General features: G+C 46.2%; 1 protein-coding gene across 1 annotated transcript in view; it reads left to right on the top strand.

Annotated features, from left to right (window-relative positions):
• The first annotated feature begins 6890 nt into the window (after window positions 1-6890).
• Window positions 6891-16785, top strand: part of LOC149287145 (polypeptide N-acetylgalactosaminyltransferase 17) — a 62293-nt gene continuing 52398 nt past the window's right edge. The window contains exons 1-2 of the mRNA XM_089493367.1: window positions 6891-7332; window positions 7563-8067. Coding sequence (XP_089349493.1) covers window positions 7830-8067 — 238 coding nt within the window. The 5' untranslated portion in view covers window positions 6891-7332; window positions 7563-7829. The remainder of the gene's footprint in view (window positions 7333-7562; window positions 8068-16785) is intronic.

Below are 16785 nucleotides of genomic sequence, written 5' to 3' on the forward strand. Positions count from 1 at the left end.
GCTTGTAGGTATTCTCCTAGTACAATACTAATAGATATTAGAATCATAGAGCTAGAAGAGATTCCAAGAGTCATCCAATCCAACCCCCTTCTGCCATGCAGGAACTCAGACTCAAAGCACCTCTGACTCGATGGCCAACCCCTCTCTGTTTAAAAACCTCCAAAGAAGGAGACTCCACCACATTCCCAAGGAATGTTTCTCAGGGCTTCCTAATGTTGAGGTGGAATCTCTTTTCTTGTAGTTTGGTGGCCATGATATCACCAAGTTGACAGCAGGGATGTAGCTAGGATTTTAGGAAGGGGGGGGGGGGGTCCGGACTAAGTGCCACCATTATAATGGGGCTTGGGTGTGGCGGCGCAGCAGCACACACCATTCATTTTTCTAATGGAAGGGGGGGTCCGGACCCCAAGAACCCCCCCCCTTGGCTATGTCCCTGTTGACAGAGTACAGCCAGATGGAGCCTTGAAAAGTGAATGGAGGTAGTATCCCCTCCAGGCTTTTTCAGAGATCTGCTGAATCCTGTCCACATTAAAAGAAAAGGTTTGCATGATATCCAACAGCTTATCCCAACATGGCGACTGACTTCATTTGGTAAAAAGTAGTGGACTTTAAGAGCAGTGCGCTCCAAATCTATCTTTGGGGAAGGCTTCTAAATGCTGTTAAATCCATTTCGGTGCATGTCTCTGGATTTTATCCTTGGCATTTATATGTATATATGTATTCATACAATACAGTAAGGGCTGTTTGACAGTGGAACAAACTCCCTCGGAGTGTAGTGGAGGTCTTTAAACAGAGGCTAGATGGCCATCTGTCGGGGATGCTTTGATGTGGATTTCCTGCATGGCAGAATGGGGTTGGACTGGATGGTCCTTGGTGTCTCTTCCAACTCGATGATTCTATCATTCTATGCTGGAATAAATGTTTCCAGTGGATGCAATGCAATGCAATTTCTGTAAACATTTTATTATTTTGTGCTGGCCATGTGCCGTAATAAATTATTATTATTATTATTATTATTATTATTATTATTATTATTGAGAAACTACTGTCTTCAGCACTCTGCTTCAGCTGAGCAGCCATTTGAGGTGATGGTTACCTATGCAAATACGGCTGTTCTTTCAACATAGCCTTCACTGGTTCCTATTTGTTAAAGTCGCACATTAAAAACAGTTTATCAGGTCTGGCAGACCCTGATTATGTTATCAATATTCAAAACAAGTGGCAATTTCCCACAGAAGTGCACTGGTGGAATGCCATGTTCCAGATTCAGCTACTTCATCAGGGATGCAGTGGCTCAAGCGGTTAAGACACTGACTCTGTTGAGTGCAAGATCGGACGGTGGGCAGTTCGAGGCCCGAGTGCCGCATGATGGGACACCTGGCTTAACAAGACAACATGTCAAAGGGATCTCGTAGACCACAAGTTGAACATGAGTCAACAGTGTAATGTGGCAGCTCAAATAGCCAATGTAATTCTAGGCTGCATCGACACTATATACTACTTGTATAGTGTCAAAGATCAAGGGAAGCAATAGTGCCACCCTATTCTGCTTTGGTTAGGCCTCACCTGGAACATTGTGTCCAGTTCTGAGCACCACGATTCAAAAAGGATGTTGAGAAACTGGAGCATGTGGAAAGGAGGACCACTGAAATGGTGAAAGGTCTGGAAACCATGAAGCCTTATGAGGAGAGACTTAGGGAGCTGGGGATGTTTAGCCTGGAAAAGAGATGGTTAAGGGGTGATATGATAGCCGTGTTTAAGTTTTTGAAGGGATGTCATATGGAGGAGGGAGCAAGCTTGTTTTCTGCTGCTCCAGAGAATAGGATCCAGAAATGGTGAAGGGTCTGGAAACCATGCCCTATGAGGAACGCCTTAGGGAGCTGGGGATGTTTAGCCTGAAGAAAAGAAGGTTAAGAGGTGATATGATAGCCCTTTTTAAATATTTGAAGGGAAGTCATGTTCAGGAAGGAGCAAGCTTATTTTCTGCTGCTCCAGAGAACAGAACCTGGAACAATGGATGCAAGCTGCAGGAAAAGAGATTCCACCTCAACATTAGGAGGAACTTCCTGACAGTAAGAGCTGTTTGACCAAGGAATGCACTCCCTTGGAGGGTGATAGAGTCTCCTTCCTTGGAGGTCTTTAAACAGAGGCTGGATGGCCATCTGTCAGGGATGCTTTGATTTGGATTTCCTGCATGGCAGAATGGGGTTGGACTGGATGGCCCTTGCGGTCTCTTCCAACTACGATTCTATGATTCTATGAACAATGCCTACAAAAGGTAATGGGCATTAATCTGGGCAAATGAAAGTAACGTGTCAAGTTTTGCAAATCATCCAGAGGGGGTTTGTTGTTCTAAAACACACAACTGCTCAGATGGTATCTCCAATGGAATAGTATCTCTCCCACCTGGGAGGAGAGGGGTTGTTCTTGATCTACTTCCTTCTTTTTTTATGTTTTATTTCTTTGGGTGTGTTAAATGTTTCTTTAAATCTACTTCTGAAATGTATTTGCAGGCTGTGAATATGAAAGAACGGTAAAGCATTAAGCAATGATATCTGGGGCCGACAAAACCCTGCAGCAGCTTCTTCTAAGGATCAGAAGACGCACACAACCACAAATGTAAAGGACTGCCAAATAGGAAGAAGATAGACCATGATCTAATTTGGGGGGGATTGGTGGTAAATCAGCAAGTATTTGATATTCCACTTGATTATTACTATTATTATTATTATTATTATTATTATTATTATTATTATTATTACAATTATTTTATTTATTTATATCCCACCTCCCTCCCAGTGCAGGGACTCAAGGTGGCTAATGATGATATTTGCCCCGATGTAGGCTACTGAAAAGAAGCCTACATTGATGTGATGGATGCTTAGCATCCGCACGTCGTGGCGCGGCTGTGATGCTGCAAGTGCGCCGTTTTAGCTGCGCGGGGGAGTCGCGCGGTTTGTCCACTGCGGCTCCCCTCGTGCAGCAAACATGGGCACCAGCAGAGCGCCCTTTTTGGGCGCTCTGTAAAGCGCCAATGATACCTTTATGGGGCCAACCAAAATGCACAATCACATGGCGCCACCTTTCCAAGTCTCACTAGCTTCTTCCTCAGGCAAACAGGAGAAATAAATTGAAGACGTTAGTCATAGGCCTGCATTTTCTGTGTCTGGTCTTAGTTCAGTTCATGGCAATGTTTACATTGCCATGCCACAGTGCACATTTGCACAAGAGTACCTGTGGCAATGACTAATGTGCATTGCAGTCCAAGTTGTATCAGGGCCCATTGAGCATCAGGACATTATTATTATTATTATTATTAGTAGTAGTAGTATTCTGGATGGTGCCCTTATGAATCATTGAAGTTCACCGATAGGGTCTTATTGGGTGTCTGCTAATTTATTTATTTGGTAGCTCCTACTATTACTCACAGACGCATAACATTACACACTATTAACTGTGATGTAAAATTTCAGCCCATTTTTTAACGGCGTTCCCATACATTGTCTTTAAAAGGGGGAAAGTGGAGCGGGTGCCAGAAGGGGTTGCTGCCAATGCCGTGACACCAAACTGAACCCAGGCGCATTTTTTGCTCTTTCTGTCACCGTTGCGCTGCTGCTGAGTCGGGGAGGGATCCCAGAAAAACAACCGGAGAAGCAAATGTGTTTCCAGTCTGTCCTATAAAGATGTCTCCAGTGCCTGGAATAGCTGTTCTCGTGGGATAAACAAGTCTGGAAAGAGTTATAAAAAAATGTGATGTGCATTTTATTCCGATGCCGTAGAGCTGTATTTGACAGTTCCCAAAGATGAGAGGTTTTCCGTGTCAAGATTTCAAGTGTTTTAACATTCCAGGATACTTTGGTATTCATCTGCTCCCTGTCCTTCCCGTGTTTCTGTGTGCAACTCTGACTGCTTTTATTGATGGTTAATAATAATGTGCTTTCTGCAGCCGGACCTGTTTATCCCGAATTGGCCTTTTTAGTCACCAGTGCGCTTGTACAAAGCGCGGGATCATGAGTCCTTCCTGAATCTTCGTTCGCGAAGCAAAGCCCGAGAGAGAGAGAGAATAATAATAATAATCACCTCTTTATTCCTTGCTCTCCATCTTCACCGAGATGAACGAAAAACAAACACAAACCCTAAAACTATAGATTGACTCAGCTGGAGTCACTGTCATGCGCCTTCGGGTCGTTTCAGACTAATGGCAACCCAAAAGTGAATGTATTGTGGAAGGAATAATCTGAACTGCAGAAATCAACCCATTTGCAGGGATAGATAGATAGATAGATAGATAGATAGATAGACAGACAGACAGACAGACAGACAGACAGACAGACAGACAGATCTGTATACTCACATTCAGGCACATACACACACACACACACACACATATATATATATTCCCCAAAAATGAGACTTTAACTGCCCTGACTTACGGTTGCCCTTAGCCAAACTGGGTTTTCTGGGGCTGAGACTGTGTGACTTGCCCAGGGTCACCCAGTCGGTTTCTATGCCCAAGAGGGAACCGAACCTTGACCTCCGGAGTCCTATGCCACATTGACCCTTATTGAAATATTATTGTTAATAAAACAATAATAACAACAACAATAATAATGGTGCCCGAATCTGTTGCTCTATTTGACCTTTGGTCATGACCCCCCCCCCCCCCCCACACACACACACACTTTTCTTTTCCTTTTCTTCTCTTCGGTCCAAAACATCCTGCAGAAATAATCCAACTTGAGGCCGCTTTTACTAAAGGAAGGGAAGCCATGCATGGGCTATGAATGATCGCTCTAGGTCAAGTCTAGGGACTCTCATTGCATCATCATCATCATCATCATCATCATCATCATGGTGCCCAAATCTGTTACTCTTTCTGACCCCAGCATTTTGTCTTTGGTCATGTTTTCTCTTCTCTTCTTCTCTTTCTTCCCTTCTTTCTTTGTGTTCTATGAGTGGCTGAATTGAAGAGCAGAGCAGAGCTGAGCCCCGGTGGCACAGTGGCTCAAAGGTTGTGAGTTCAAGTCCAGCCAGGGGCTCTGGGTCGGCTCAGTCTTCCGTCGTTCCGTTGGTCACTAAAAGGAGCCCCCAGCTTGGTTTTTGGTGGGGTTTTCGGGCGATGTGGCCATGTTCTAGAAGAGTTTCTTCCTGACGTTTCACCAGCATCTGTGGCCATCTTCAGATGGATGCTGACCCTTGGGGGGTGTCTCTTCCAAGTTTAGGATTCTGTGATTGTCTTCTTGTCTTTGGTCCAAAACACACTGCAGAAACAATCTGCTTTGAGAGTGCTTCAACTGCCCTGGCTCAGCGCTAAGGAACTGTAGTTCACTGAGGCACCAGAACCCTGGGACAGAGGAGGCGCAAAGTCTCCCACAATGTTCCCAGGATTCCCTGGGCTGCAGTTAAAGCGGTCTCAAGGTGTGGACGGTTTCTGCAGCAAGAGTGACGCCTCACTCTGTAGAGCAGTGGTCCCCAAACGGTGCTCTTGGAGGGATGTTGGGACTTCAGCTCCCAGAATCCCAGACTATCGGCCCACAGGGCTGAGGCTTCTGGGAGCTGAAGTCCAAAGTCTCTTTAAAGGCCGAGTTGGCAGGACCAAGAGAGTACTTTTGGCCCCTTGGAGGCTCCCTGAAAGAAAGGAGCCTTGCTAGAGGCTCTTTCCTCAGAGGCTTTTGGAGATGATGATGATGATGATGATGATGATGATGATGATGTAGAGAGAGCCCTTGTGGTCCTAGGAGGAGGAGGAGGAGGAGGAGGAGGAGGCAGGTGTCAGGAGCAGGAGGAGGAAACCCCTTCCTTCCTTCCTTCCCTCCCTCTCTTCCAGGCCGGGTTTTGGGCGCAGCGCCTGGGCTGAGGAGGAGGAGGAGGAGAAGGAGGAGGAGGTGGCGGCGGGGGTCGCTCTAGTCCCTGCCTTTCCCTCTCTCTCTCTCTCTCGGCCATGGGAAGGCAATGGAGGGTCCTGAGGGCCCAGCCCTAGCCAGCCTCGGCCTCCTTTGGGAAGGAGAGGGCTCCGCTGAGGAGGAGGAGGAGGAGGAGGAGGAGGCAGCAGCAGCAGCAGCACCTGCCTCTCCGACGGCCCTCTTGGCTGAAGAAGAAGAAGAAGAAGAGCATCCCTGAGCAGCCTCCCTCGCCTCCTCCGCTGGCCTGAGACCCTTGGCCTCCCTGGTCCTTCGCTTGCCGCCCCACAAAGCCTCCAGGCCCCTTCCCTTCCTTTCCCTTCCCTTCCCGGCAGGCCAGGCAAGCCTTTCCCTTCTCCAGGAAAGGTGGCATCCCTCTCTCCTCCTTTTCCTCCTTCTCCTCCTCCGTTTCTCCCTCTTAGGAGCCAGCTTTCCCCCTCTCTGCCCCTCGGAGAAGGAGGGCATCCATCTTGAGGTCCCTGGGGCCCCCTCCCTCCCTTCTTTCCTCCCTTCCTCCCTTCCTCCCTCCCTTCCTTCTTTCCTCCCTCCCTCCCTTCTTTCCTTCCTTCCTTCCTTCCTTCCTTCCTTCCTTCCTTCCTTCCTTCCTCCCTTCCTTCTTTCCTCCCTCCCTCCCTTCTTTCCTTCCTTCCTTCCTTCCTCCCTTCCTTCTTTCCTTCCTTCCTCCCTCCCTTCTTTCCTTCCTTCCTTCCTCCCTTCCTTCTTTCCTTCCTTCCTCCCTCCCTTCCTTCTTTCCTTCCTCCCTTCTTTCCTCCCTCCCTCCCTTCTTTCCATCCTCCCTCCCTCCCTTCTTTCTTTCCTCCCTCCCTCCCCCCTTCCTTCTTTCCTTCCTCCCTCCCTCCCTTCTTTCTTTCCTTTCTCTCTCCCTCCCTTCCTTCTTTCCTTCCTCCCTCCCTTCTTTCCTTCCTTCCTTCCTCCCTTCCTTCTTTCCTCCCTCCCTCCCTCCCTTCCTCCCTCCCTCCCTCCCTCCTTTCCTTTCTCTCTGTGTCTTTTAGCCCCTTGCTGAAGGAAAGGCATTTTTAGTTTTAGGTCCCTTCCTTCCCCAGAAAGGCATTAGTTTCTCTCTTTCGGGAGCCACCTTACTCCCCATGTTCCTCTTTGGTGTAGGAAGGCCATTTTGCCCAGGGTTAAGTCAGGAGGAGGAAAGGTCTCCCTTACTCCCCGCTTACTCCCTGTGTTCCTCTTGGTGAAGGAAAGCCAACGTTCAAGGCCCTCTGCCTCCACATTTTCCCCTTGCTAGAAGATTCCTATCAGAGCCATGTAAATTCCCTTTCGGTGATGGAGAGAGTATAGGAGAGATGCTGCGGTCGGAGTCTTCTTAGGCCAGTTCAGCTGAAAGGACCTCAGATGGTGATTCAGAGGCCCGGCGGTGCACCCAGAAGCGCAAAAGGCCTACTAGATCTCCCACTGGCAAGTAAGTACCAAGGCTGCCCCAAGGGATGCTTTCCTAGGGCCAGAACTCCTATGGACAAAGCCTGAGCTGTTTGTATTAACAAGAAGTCAGTGGCACCAAGGAGCTCTGGATCAAAAGAGGCTAACCCTGGCCTTCGGTTACAGCCTGGACCCCGAAGGATGTTATAATGTTTCTTAAAAGTTTCCTTTTTTCCACTGGAGGCAATGACTGGCTTCTGTGATTCTTTCCAGCTGTTTCTGGAGTGGGAGATCTGACCTGTTTCCTTTGTCACCACCTGCAAACGCCGGCCTCTTTCCCTTGTTGCAAATAGCTCGGCTGTGCAAGTTGTCAGATGGAGACCCGCCAAGGACAAGCCATGCGTTCCCACCTTCGCTTTCCAGCACCTGCTGAACCCAGGAGGCAGAGAGCAAGCCGTCCTACTTCTCCTCCCGCCCTTCTGTTCCTGTCCTTGCCAAAGCAGTAGCCCGGTTGCGCATCCCAGGTTGGGAAGGTCTTTGATGGCTTCGCTGAGGAAAGTCAAAGTCTTGCTGGTCTTAAACCTGATTGCGGTAGCTGGCTTTGTCCTGTTCCTGGCCAAGTGCAGGCCCATTGCCATGAAAAATGGGGACTCCTTCCATCAAATCCATCCCAGAACAGGTGCAGCCAACTTATCCATCTACGCTGGCACTCCCATCCAGGAGGCGGTCTTGAAGAGGCTGTCACTCCTTGAAGACATTGTCTACAGGCAGCTCAACGGTAGGTGCGATGGGTTGATTTACAAATGGTGAATGGGTTGGGAGTAGTGTGTATGCTTTGCATATGGGCAGAGAAGGTCCTAGGTTGCAACTGTTGTCTCCAGGTGAGAGGATTAGGTGGCAGGTGATGAGAAAGACTCTCTTCCGGACGCCCCTAACCCTAATACGGACCGAGTCCATACAAAATGGCGGCGCCCATTCCACATGGGGGCCGCCATCTTTATGTAGCGGACGCGCTGCATCCGCACGTCGCGCGGCACATATGACGCTGCGAGTGTGCCTATGGCGCCTCATGGCGTCATATCCGTGCCGCAAAGAGAAGCGCCATTTTGGCACTTCTTATTTGCAGCGCGGAGGAGCCCCGCGGTTTGGATGCTGGGGCTCCTCTGGGCTGCAACCAGCAGCGGCACAAGACGGCCCGTTTTGGGTGGTCTGTAATGCGCCTAGGAATCTTTCTGTACTCCAGCACAACTCTGTGGTCAGCATCTGCCAGAAGTTGACAACAGAAACATGGTGGAGTACCTACAAATGCCTAAAGAAGTGTGTTCTCTAGGAATATGTAGGTCATCCAGCACAACTCTACAGTCATCTTCCAGAAGAATTTCTCTGGAAGACCTTGAGATTCCTATTAATCAAATTTGCAAATAACCAAATACACAAATAATCAAATCCGCACAAGTCAAATCCGCAAATGTGGCGGGACGATTGTATCGTGGGCACTTCGTATGTACGCAGGGGATCTCTTCTGGACCCCCCCCCCCCCCGGCATATGGGAAAAACGTGTATGCTGAAATCTCATTGGTTTCTATGGTGGCCCACTTTTGTGCGTTGCATGTGCACCTCTGACATATTCACCATTCTGTCTTCCCGAGCTTGCTATACATGTAACTCAAATCCACTTACAGCAAGCCCATGTATGGCGTGGGCACGCTGTATTTCATTTTTGCATAAGCATGTCCCATTAGTGGAGCTCATATTTAATGCGCGCCATATGTTTTTACAGCATTTATTCATCTCATACCCCAAACACTTCTGTCAGGTGTTTTCACCCATCATCGCCATTGGAAAGGATCTTCTGTGCACACAAAGACTCTCTCTCTTTCTCTCTCTGTGGTGTTGGATGAAAGGGGGAAAGATATTAGTGGCTACTCTAAAGCTTTCAATGTGCCTCAAAACCAGAGTAAGCTTTTGACTGCAGGTTCTGTGTAATTGTTCAAGTGACAAAGTAAAAGGGAAGTAATAGTGCCAGTCTATTTTGCTTTGGTCAGACCTCACCAAATTGTGTCATATTGTGCGTCCAGTTCTGGGCACTCCAACTCACGAAGGCTGTTGGCAAGCTGGAGCGTATCCAGAGGAGGGTAACCCAAACGGTGATGGGTCTGGAAGCTATAGTCTATGAGGAGCGGCTAGGGAGCTGGGTATGTTTAGCCTGAAGAAGAGAAGGTTAGAGGCGAAGCGATAGCCATGTTTAAACATTTGAAGGGATTGAGGATGAATCAAGCCTGTTTTCTGCTGGTTCAGAGATCAGGACATAGAGCAATGGATTCAAGCTACAGGAAAAGAGATTCCACCTCAACGTTAGGAAGAACCTCCTGACAGTAGGAGCTGTTCAATAGTGGAAGACACTTCCTCGGAGAGTAGTGGAGTCTCTTTCTGAGGAGGTCTTTAAACTGGATGGAAGGCCATCTGTCAGGCATGCTTTGATTGTGTATCCCTGTGTGGCAAGAGGTTGGACTGGATGACCCTTGTGGTTTTTCCCAACTCTACGTATCTACGTTTCTATGAAAAGTATCTTTCAGTAGAACCAAGGCCTGTTCCAGACTGCCAAAATAAAGCTGCCTTGGGTCTCTTTGGAGGCATGCTGTTTAAATGATGCATGGGTCCTAAGAGTCCGGAAGCTGCACCAAAGCTGCCCTCCAGTGCTTAGGAATGGAGAGTGGCTTTGGCGCAACCTCCGGACTCTTAGGACCCATGCATCATTTAAATAGCATACCTCCAAAGAGACCCCAAGCCGCTTTATTTTGGCAGTCTGTAACAGGCCTCAATGTCTCATAAAACTACAGTTCCCAGAATTCCTTCGTATTGAGTCAGGGCAGTTAAAATTATGTGAAACTGGATTATTTCTGCAGCTTGTTTTGGCCTTCAGACTGAAATTTCTAGGCATCAGTTAGATAATAGGACCGCTTGGGACAGAGGAAATAATAGCAAAGATCTCCAGACAAACATGCATGTTCTTGATCTGGGACATGATCTTTTGGGGGTTGGGGAAAAGTGACTGAAGGAATATGGGGCTTCTGAAGCTGCCCCCCATTTTCTCAATGTTTCCATTTGCATAGCTTTGAATAAGAGAAATAAGCATCTCATTGGGTGCTAGAGCTCACCCAATTCAAAAAGGACATTGAGAAACTGGAGCGTGTCCAAAGGAGGGTGACTAAAATGGTGAAGGATCTGGAAACCATGCCCTATGAGGAATGACTTAGGGAGCTGGGGATGTTTAGCCTGGAGAAGAGAAGGTTAAGAGGTGATATGATAGCCCTGTTTAACTATTTGAAGGGATGTCATATTGACAAGGGAGCAAGCTTGTTTTCTGCTGCTCCAGAGACTAGGACCCGGAGCAATGGGTGCAAGCTGCAGGAAAAGAGATTCCAGCTCAACATTAGGAGGATCTTCCTGACAGTAAGGGCTGTCCGACAGTGGAACACACTCCTTCCTCGGAGTGTAGTGGAGTCTCCTTCCTTGGAGGTCTTCAAACGGAGGCTGGATGGCCATCTGTCGGGGATGCTTTGATTTAGATTTCCTGCATGGCAGAATGGGGTTGGACTGGAGGGCCCTTGCGGTCTCTTCCAACTCTATGTTTCTATGATTCTATGACCTCTGCTTATGAAATGTGTAGGCTCGTCTCTTTGGTATAGTTTAGACTTTTCTATTACGACATCAGAAGAATAGTGCTTTTGAAACACCATGGAAGTCTTTTAAAGCTAGCCTGGATCTAATAGCTAGCTTTATAATACGTAGGATGAAGGTATATCATTCATAGAACCTAGGTACCAGATCCAATTTTTTAAAAAATGACTAAAAATGCATGCATTGTGGTTAACATTTCCAGTGCTGCCTTTCAGGACTGCCAGCCAGCAGGTAGCTCCCATTCGATGTCTTTGCACATTCATGGGAAGGGATGAGTCTTGCTGGATTTAGTAGAAATGATATTTGGATATTTTTGGTACCTTTCTGGTACTAAGGAGCCCCGGTGGTGTAGTGGCTAAATGCTGGACCTGCTGCCACAACGTTGTAAGTTCGATTTTAGAGGAGGGCTCCAAGGTTGACTTAGCTTTCCATCCTTTCATAGGTCGGTAAAATTACAATTGGGGACAGTTAGCTTAAAGACTGTAAGCTGCTTAGGGAATGATAGTTCACCGAAAAGCAGTATAGAAATGTACTTGCTATTGCTGTTGCTAATCCCATATCCTATTCAAAGAATCCGGAAATGGAAACTGGGTGATACAGAACTCTGTATCTCTCTGGCAGTTCCTTTTCTATCAAATTAGTAGGTTGTAAACATTGCTCCAGATTTTCTTCAGCATTCATCTTAAATCATGCCATGCTAAACTGGGTACCTGTTCTAACAAAGATACACACAGTTAAGTTTAAAGGGTATGACTGCAGTGATTTGCAGAGTAAGCTTATTTGAAAATCATTAGCGCTTCTGACTACATCGATTCAGCTTGAAAAAAACACATTGGGTTTTAACAAAAGTTCTTCAGCCCACTGAAACATAACCCTAAAGTTTTAATTAGAAATGCAGATATACTTGCCAAGACGCTGTAATGTAAACTTGGTCTCATGAAGTAGGGAAATCCATTAAACAAGGAAAGAAACAGTTGGTGCCTGCTGTGCTGTGTTCTTTCCAACAGAGACTAAAGTTTGAAAGCCTTGTTATTGCCTCATTCACTTGCCACAAGACACTAAATCCGGAAAGCCTTGCTATAGCCTCCTTCGCTTGCCACAAGGTATTAAATCCCGAAAGCCTTGCTATCGCTTCCTTCGCTTGCCACAAGACACTAAATCCAGAAAGCCTTGCTATCGCCTCCTTCGCTCGCCACGAGGCACTAAATCCGGAAAGCCTTGCTATCGCCTCCTTCGCTCACCATGAGGCACTAAATCCCGAAAGCCTTGCTATCGCCTCCTTCGCTCGCCACGAGGCACTAAATCCCGAAAGCCTTGCTATCGCCTCCTTCGCTCGCCACGAGGCACTAAATCCCGAAAGCCTTGCTATCGCCTCCTTCGCTCGCCACGAGGCACTAAATCCCGAAAGCCTTGCTATCGCCTCCTTCGCTCGCCACGAGACACTAAATCCGGAAAGCCTTGCTATCACCTCCTTCCCTCGCCACGAGGCACTAAATCCGGAAAGCCTTGCTATCGCCTCCTTCGCTCGCCACGAGGCACTAAATCCGGAAAGCCTTGCTATCGCCTCCTTCGCTCGCCACGAGGCACTAAATCCCGAAAGCCTTGCTATCGCCTCCTTCGCTCTCCACGAGGCACTAAGTCCGGAAAGCCTTGCTATCGCCTCCTTCGCTCGCCACGAGGCACTAAATCCCGAAAGCCTTGCTATCGCCTCCTTCGCTCGCCACGAGGCACTAAATCCCGAAAGCCTTGCTATCGCCTCCTTCGCTTGCCACGAGACACTAAATCCGGAAAGCCTTGCTATCACCTCCTTCCCTCGCCACGAGGCACTAAATCCGGAAAGCCTTGCTATCGCCTCCTTCGCTCGCCACGAGGCACTAAATCCCGAAAGCCTTGCTATCGCCTCCTTCGCTTGCCATAAGACACTGAATCCCGAAAGCCTTGCTAGCACCTCCTTCACTTGCCACAGCAAGGAGGCTCTGTTAATTCTTCTGGCGCTCCAACAGATAATTCCTGACCCCTCTTTTAAAACAAAGTTCCAGTAGAAAAGTAGAATGAAAGTAGAAAGAGAAGAAAGAGATAGAAGGGAAGAAAGAAAAAGAGGGTGAAGGATAGAGAGAGAGAAGAGAGGGTAGGCAGAGAAGAAGGATAAGGCGAGTGGCCGGAGATGAAAAAGGTAAAGGAAAGTAGTAAAATACAATAGTAAGAACAAGAGAACACAAGAATGAAGTATATAGAAAAGGAGTAAAGGATATTTAAGAAAAAGGAAGATCTAGATTTTGTTTTTAAGGTTTGCAAAATACTATGAGGTGAATAGCAGTAGGAGAAGGGAGAATATTATCTATAGTATAAGAATACAATAGATAAGAAACGAACGAGTTTTGCATAGGAAGGATATAGGAAGAAGTAGAATGAAAACGAAATGCAATGATTAATTTTTGATATGTTAGTAATGATTCAAGTATATTTTCTAAGAAAACTCTTATAATTATGATTTTACCCCTATAGTAGTCTAATGAACTCTCAGTATAACCTTGATCTACTCTGTTGTATTAAGTATGGGAGGTGGTAGAGGTATGAAGAGATGTGAGTTTTAAGTTGTATGATTGTTTTTAACATTTAATGAAATGTTCTAATTAAAAAAAGGGTTCCAGAATGATAAACCCTTCTTTATCTTCTCTTGACTGAACCTGGCTTACTTGAGTCTACAATTGTAGAGGCATGGGGCTAAAATAAGGACGATAAGACATACATTTCATTTACATTTAGCTTTGTCTTGAGATTTCATTTAAGGCGGCGATTTGCTTTATGTTTGCAAAACTCTTTGAGTGGGGAGAAGGTGAAAGCTGGTTGATCCAGGTCATTTTGGAGCTTGTGTACAAATAGGGCATTGTAGATGTATGGCCTGATTTGGAAGGGCTGCTTTTCAGGTTCTTAAAACTGGTTTCTTATGGTAATGGTAATAGTAGAGAAGGGCAACAAGGGTGATAGGTACAGAGAAGAAAACATATGAGGACAAGTAGAAGGGGCTGGGCAGACTGCATTCTTTAAATACCTCAAGGGCTGTCACAGGGAGGAGGGGAAACACCGGTTCTCTGCTGTCCCAGAAGATAGGACCAGGTCTAATGGTTTGAAGTTACAGGACGATAGATTTGGATTGAACAGCAGTGAGAGCGGCTCAGCAATGGAACCATTTGCACACAGAGGTGGAAAGGTCTTCTCTGGATGTCTTCAAAGAGACTCCGGACAACTACCTGCTAGCAGTGTCCTATGAGGAACGACTTAAGGAGCTGGGGATGTTTAGCCTGGAGAAGAGAAGGTTAAGAGGTGATATGATAGCCCTGTTTAAATACTTGAAGGGATGCCATACTGAGGAGGGAGCTGACTTGTTTTCACTTCCTCCATAGACTAGGACCCGGAGCAGTGGATGCAAGCTACAAGAAAAGAGATTCCACCTCAACGTTAGGAAGAACTTCCTGACAGTAAGGGCTGTCCGACAGTGGAACAAACTCCCTCGGATTGTAGTGGAGTCTCATTCCTTGGAGGTCTTTAAACAGAGGCTAGATGGCCATCTGTCGGAGATGATTTGATTTGGATTTCCTGCATGGCAGAATGGGGTTGGACTGGATGGCCCTTGCGGTCTCTTCCAACTCTATGATTCTATGAATGCTGGTGATACTGTGTTGAACAGGGGTTTGACTAGATGACCCGTGAGAACCCTCCTCATGCTATGATTCTATGATTCTATTACAGTGGACCCTTGGTATCTTCTGAGGTTTGGTTCTAGGATGCCCTGTGGATACTAAAATATATGGATGCTCAAGCCCCATTATATATACAGTGGGTCCTCCACATTTGCTGGAGTTCCATCAAAGTGGAAAAACCACAAATAACCCCCCCCCCCACACACACACACACTATTTTATTAACCTGAAAGAACACCTCTCCAGCAATATCTAGGTCCTCCAGCACAACTCTGTGATCAACATCTGCCCATATCTGGTTGTCCGTTGAATCGCACTGGAGGACCTACAAATGCCCACTGAAGTATTTTCTCTAGTAATCTTTTAATTCCTCCAGCGCAACTCTGTGGTCAGTTTCCAGCAGAGTTGTGCCGGAGGACCTAGAGATTCCTAGAGAATACATGTGAATGAAATCTGCAAATAATCAAAGCCACAAAAGTCAAAGCTGCAAATGTGGAGAGCTGACTGTAATGGGGTAGCAAAATGCCAAAATAATGGCAGAATCTTGGTTTGCTTTTTGGATACACACACACACACACACACACACACACACACACACACACACTATATACACACACACATATATATACTATACACACACACAGATATACATGGATATGGAGGGCCAACTGCATTCCTTTTGGTAGAGTGGTAAATAGAAGAACCACATTAGCCTAAATTCAACTAGAGCCAGAGCCATTGAGTCGATTGCTGAACTTTCCGTCAACAATTAGGTAGATCCTATTGCTTCGTTGGGTCTACCATAGTTGGGAATTTCAATTGGATTTAGACTATTATGTTTTTTTACATGGCAGTGAAACTAGGGAGACATAACGCCCTGGCTTTGTTTTTGGATAAAACCCAGAAAGTAGAACATGTATTCTTGGGAGTAGAAGATGTATTCCATATTTTAGTTAACATAGTGCTGGAGGATACAGTGGGTGGTCAAAAAGACCAACAAATGGGTCCTACAACAGATGAATCCAGAACTCTCCTTTGAAGCCAAGATGGGCAAATTGAAACTGTCATACTTTTGACACATAAAATCATAGAATCCCACGAGTTTATCCCACGGGAGGAATTTCTCTTAATTTCGAATGAAAAGAAAGTGGAGCCAGAATGCATTCATGTGAATTCGCTAGTTCAGCGAATTTATGTGAATGCGAATTGCGTTCGAACCGGCTTCCCATTGCCCAAAAATAGCTTGCCATTGCCCGAAATTGCATGTGGTAGTCTATCACACAATAACATGAAACCCCATGATTGCATTCGAACTGGCTTCCCATTGCCCAAAAATAGCTTCCCATTGCCCGAAATTGCGTGCGGTAGTCTATCACGCAATAACATGAAACCCCATGATTGCGTTCGGATTGCCATTGGATTATACTTCCAATTTCCCTTGTCCGATAAACTCCACAGAGTTGGAAGAGACCACAAGGGCCATCATTAGAAGGAATGATTCATTGAAAAGTCAATAATGCTAGGAAAGGCGGAGGTTGACTCCCAGGCAGGTAACACTGACAACATTTCTACTCTGCATAATATGGAGATACCATTTGATTGTCCCATATGTTTTACTGGTTTAATAATCCCTTAAATTTGATATGCTTTTACTATGGCACATTTTAATGTGCTGCCATCAACCATGTAGGAAAGTAAATACAGCATGCGCGCATATATATATATATATATATATATATATATATATATATATTTGACAAGCACTATCTGCCCATGTTTAAATCTAACAATAGACTCAGTTGGTCATGTTTTCTTGTATTGTCCTTTTTATCAAGGTATTCATTCTAAACCAGCGGTTCCCAAATGCTGGTTCTCCAGATGTTTTGGACTTCAACGCCTTGAAGCCCTAGCAAGCTTGGTCAACAGCTAGGCATTCTGGGGGCTGTAGTTCAAAACATCTGGAGGACCAAAGTTTGGGAACTACTGTTCTAGACTATTTACCCTGGTTTTATAAACATTTCCAGGGAGAAGGGAAAGATTTTATCTCTGCCTTCTACTTGTGGTAGAGCTCCCAAGCTGAGCTTAATATGAAGTCGAAGGTTTTAATGCCCGGC

Source organism: Sceloporus occidentalis, unplaced genomic scaffold (assembly GCF_023333645.1).
Source record: "Sceloporus occidentalis isolate IW3139 unplaced genomic scaffold, rSceOcc1.0.p SCAF_64, whole genome shotgun sequence".
In the NCBI taxonomy this organism is placed as follows: domain Eukaryota; kingdom Metazoa; phylum Chordata; class Lepidosauria; order Squamata; family Phrynosomatidae; genus Sceloporus; species Sceloporus occidentalis.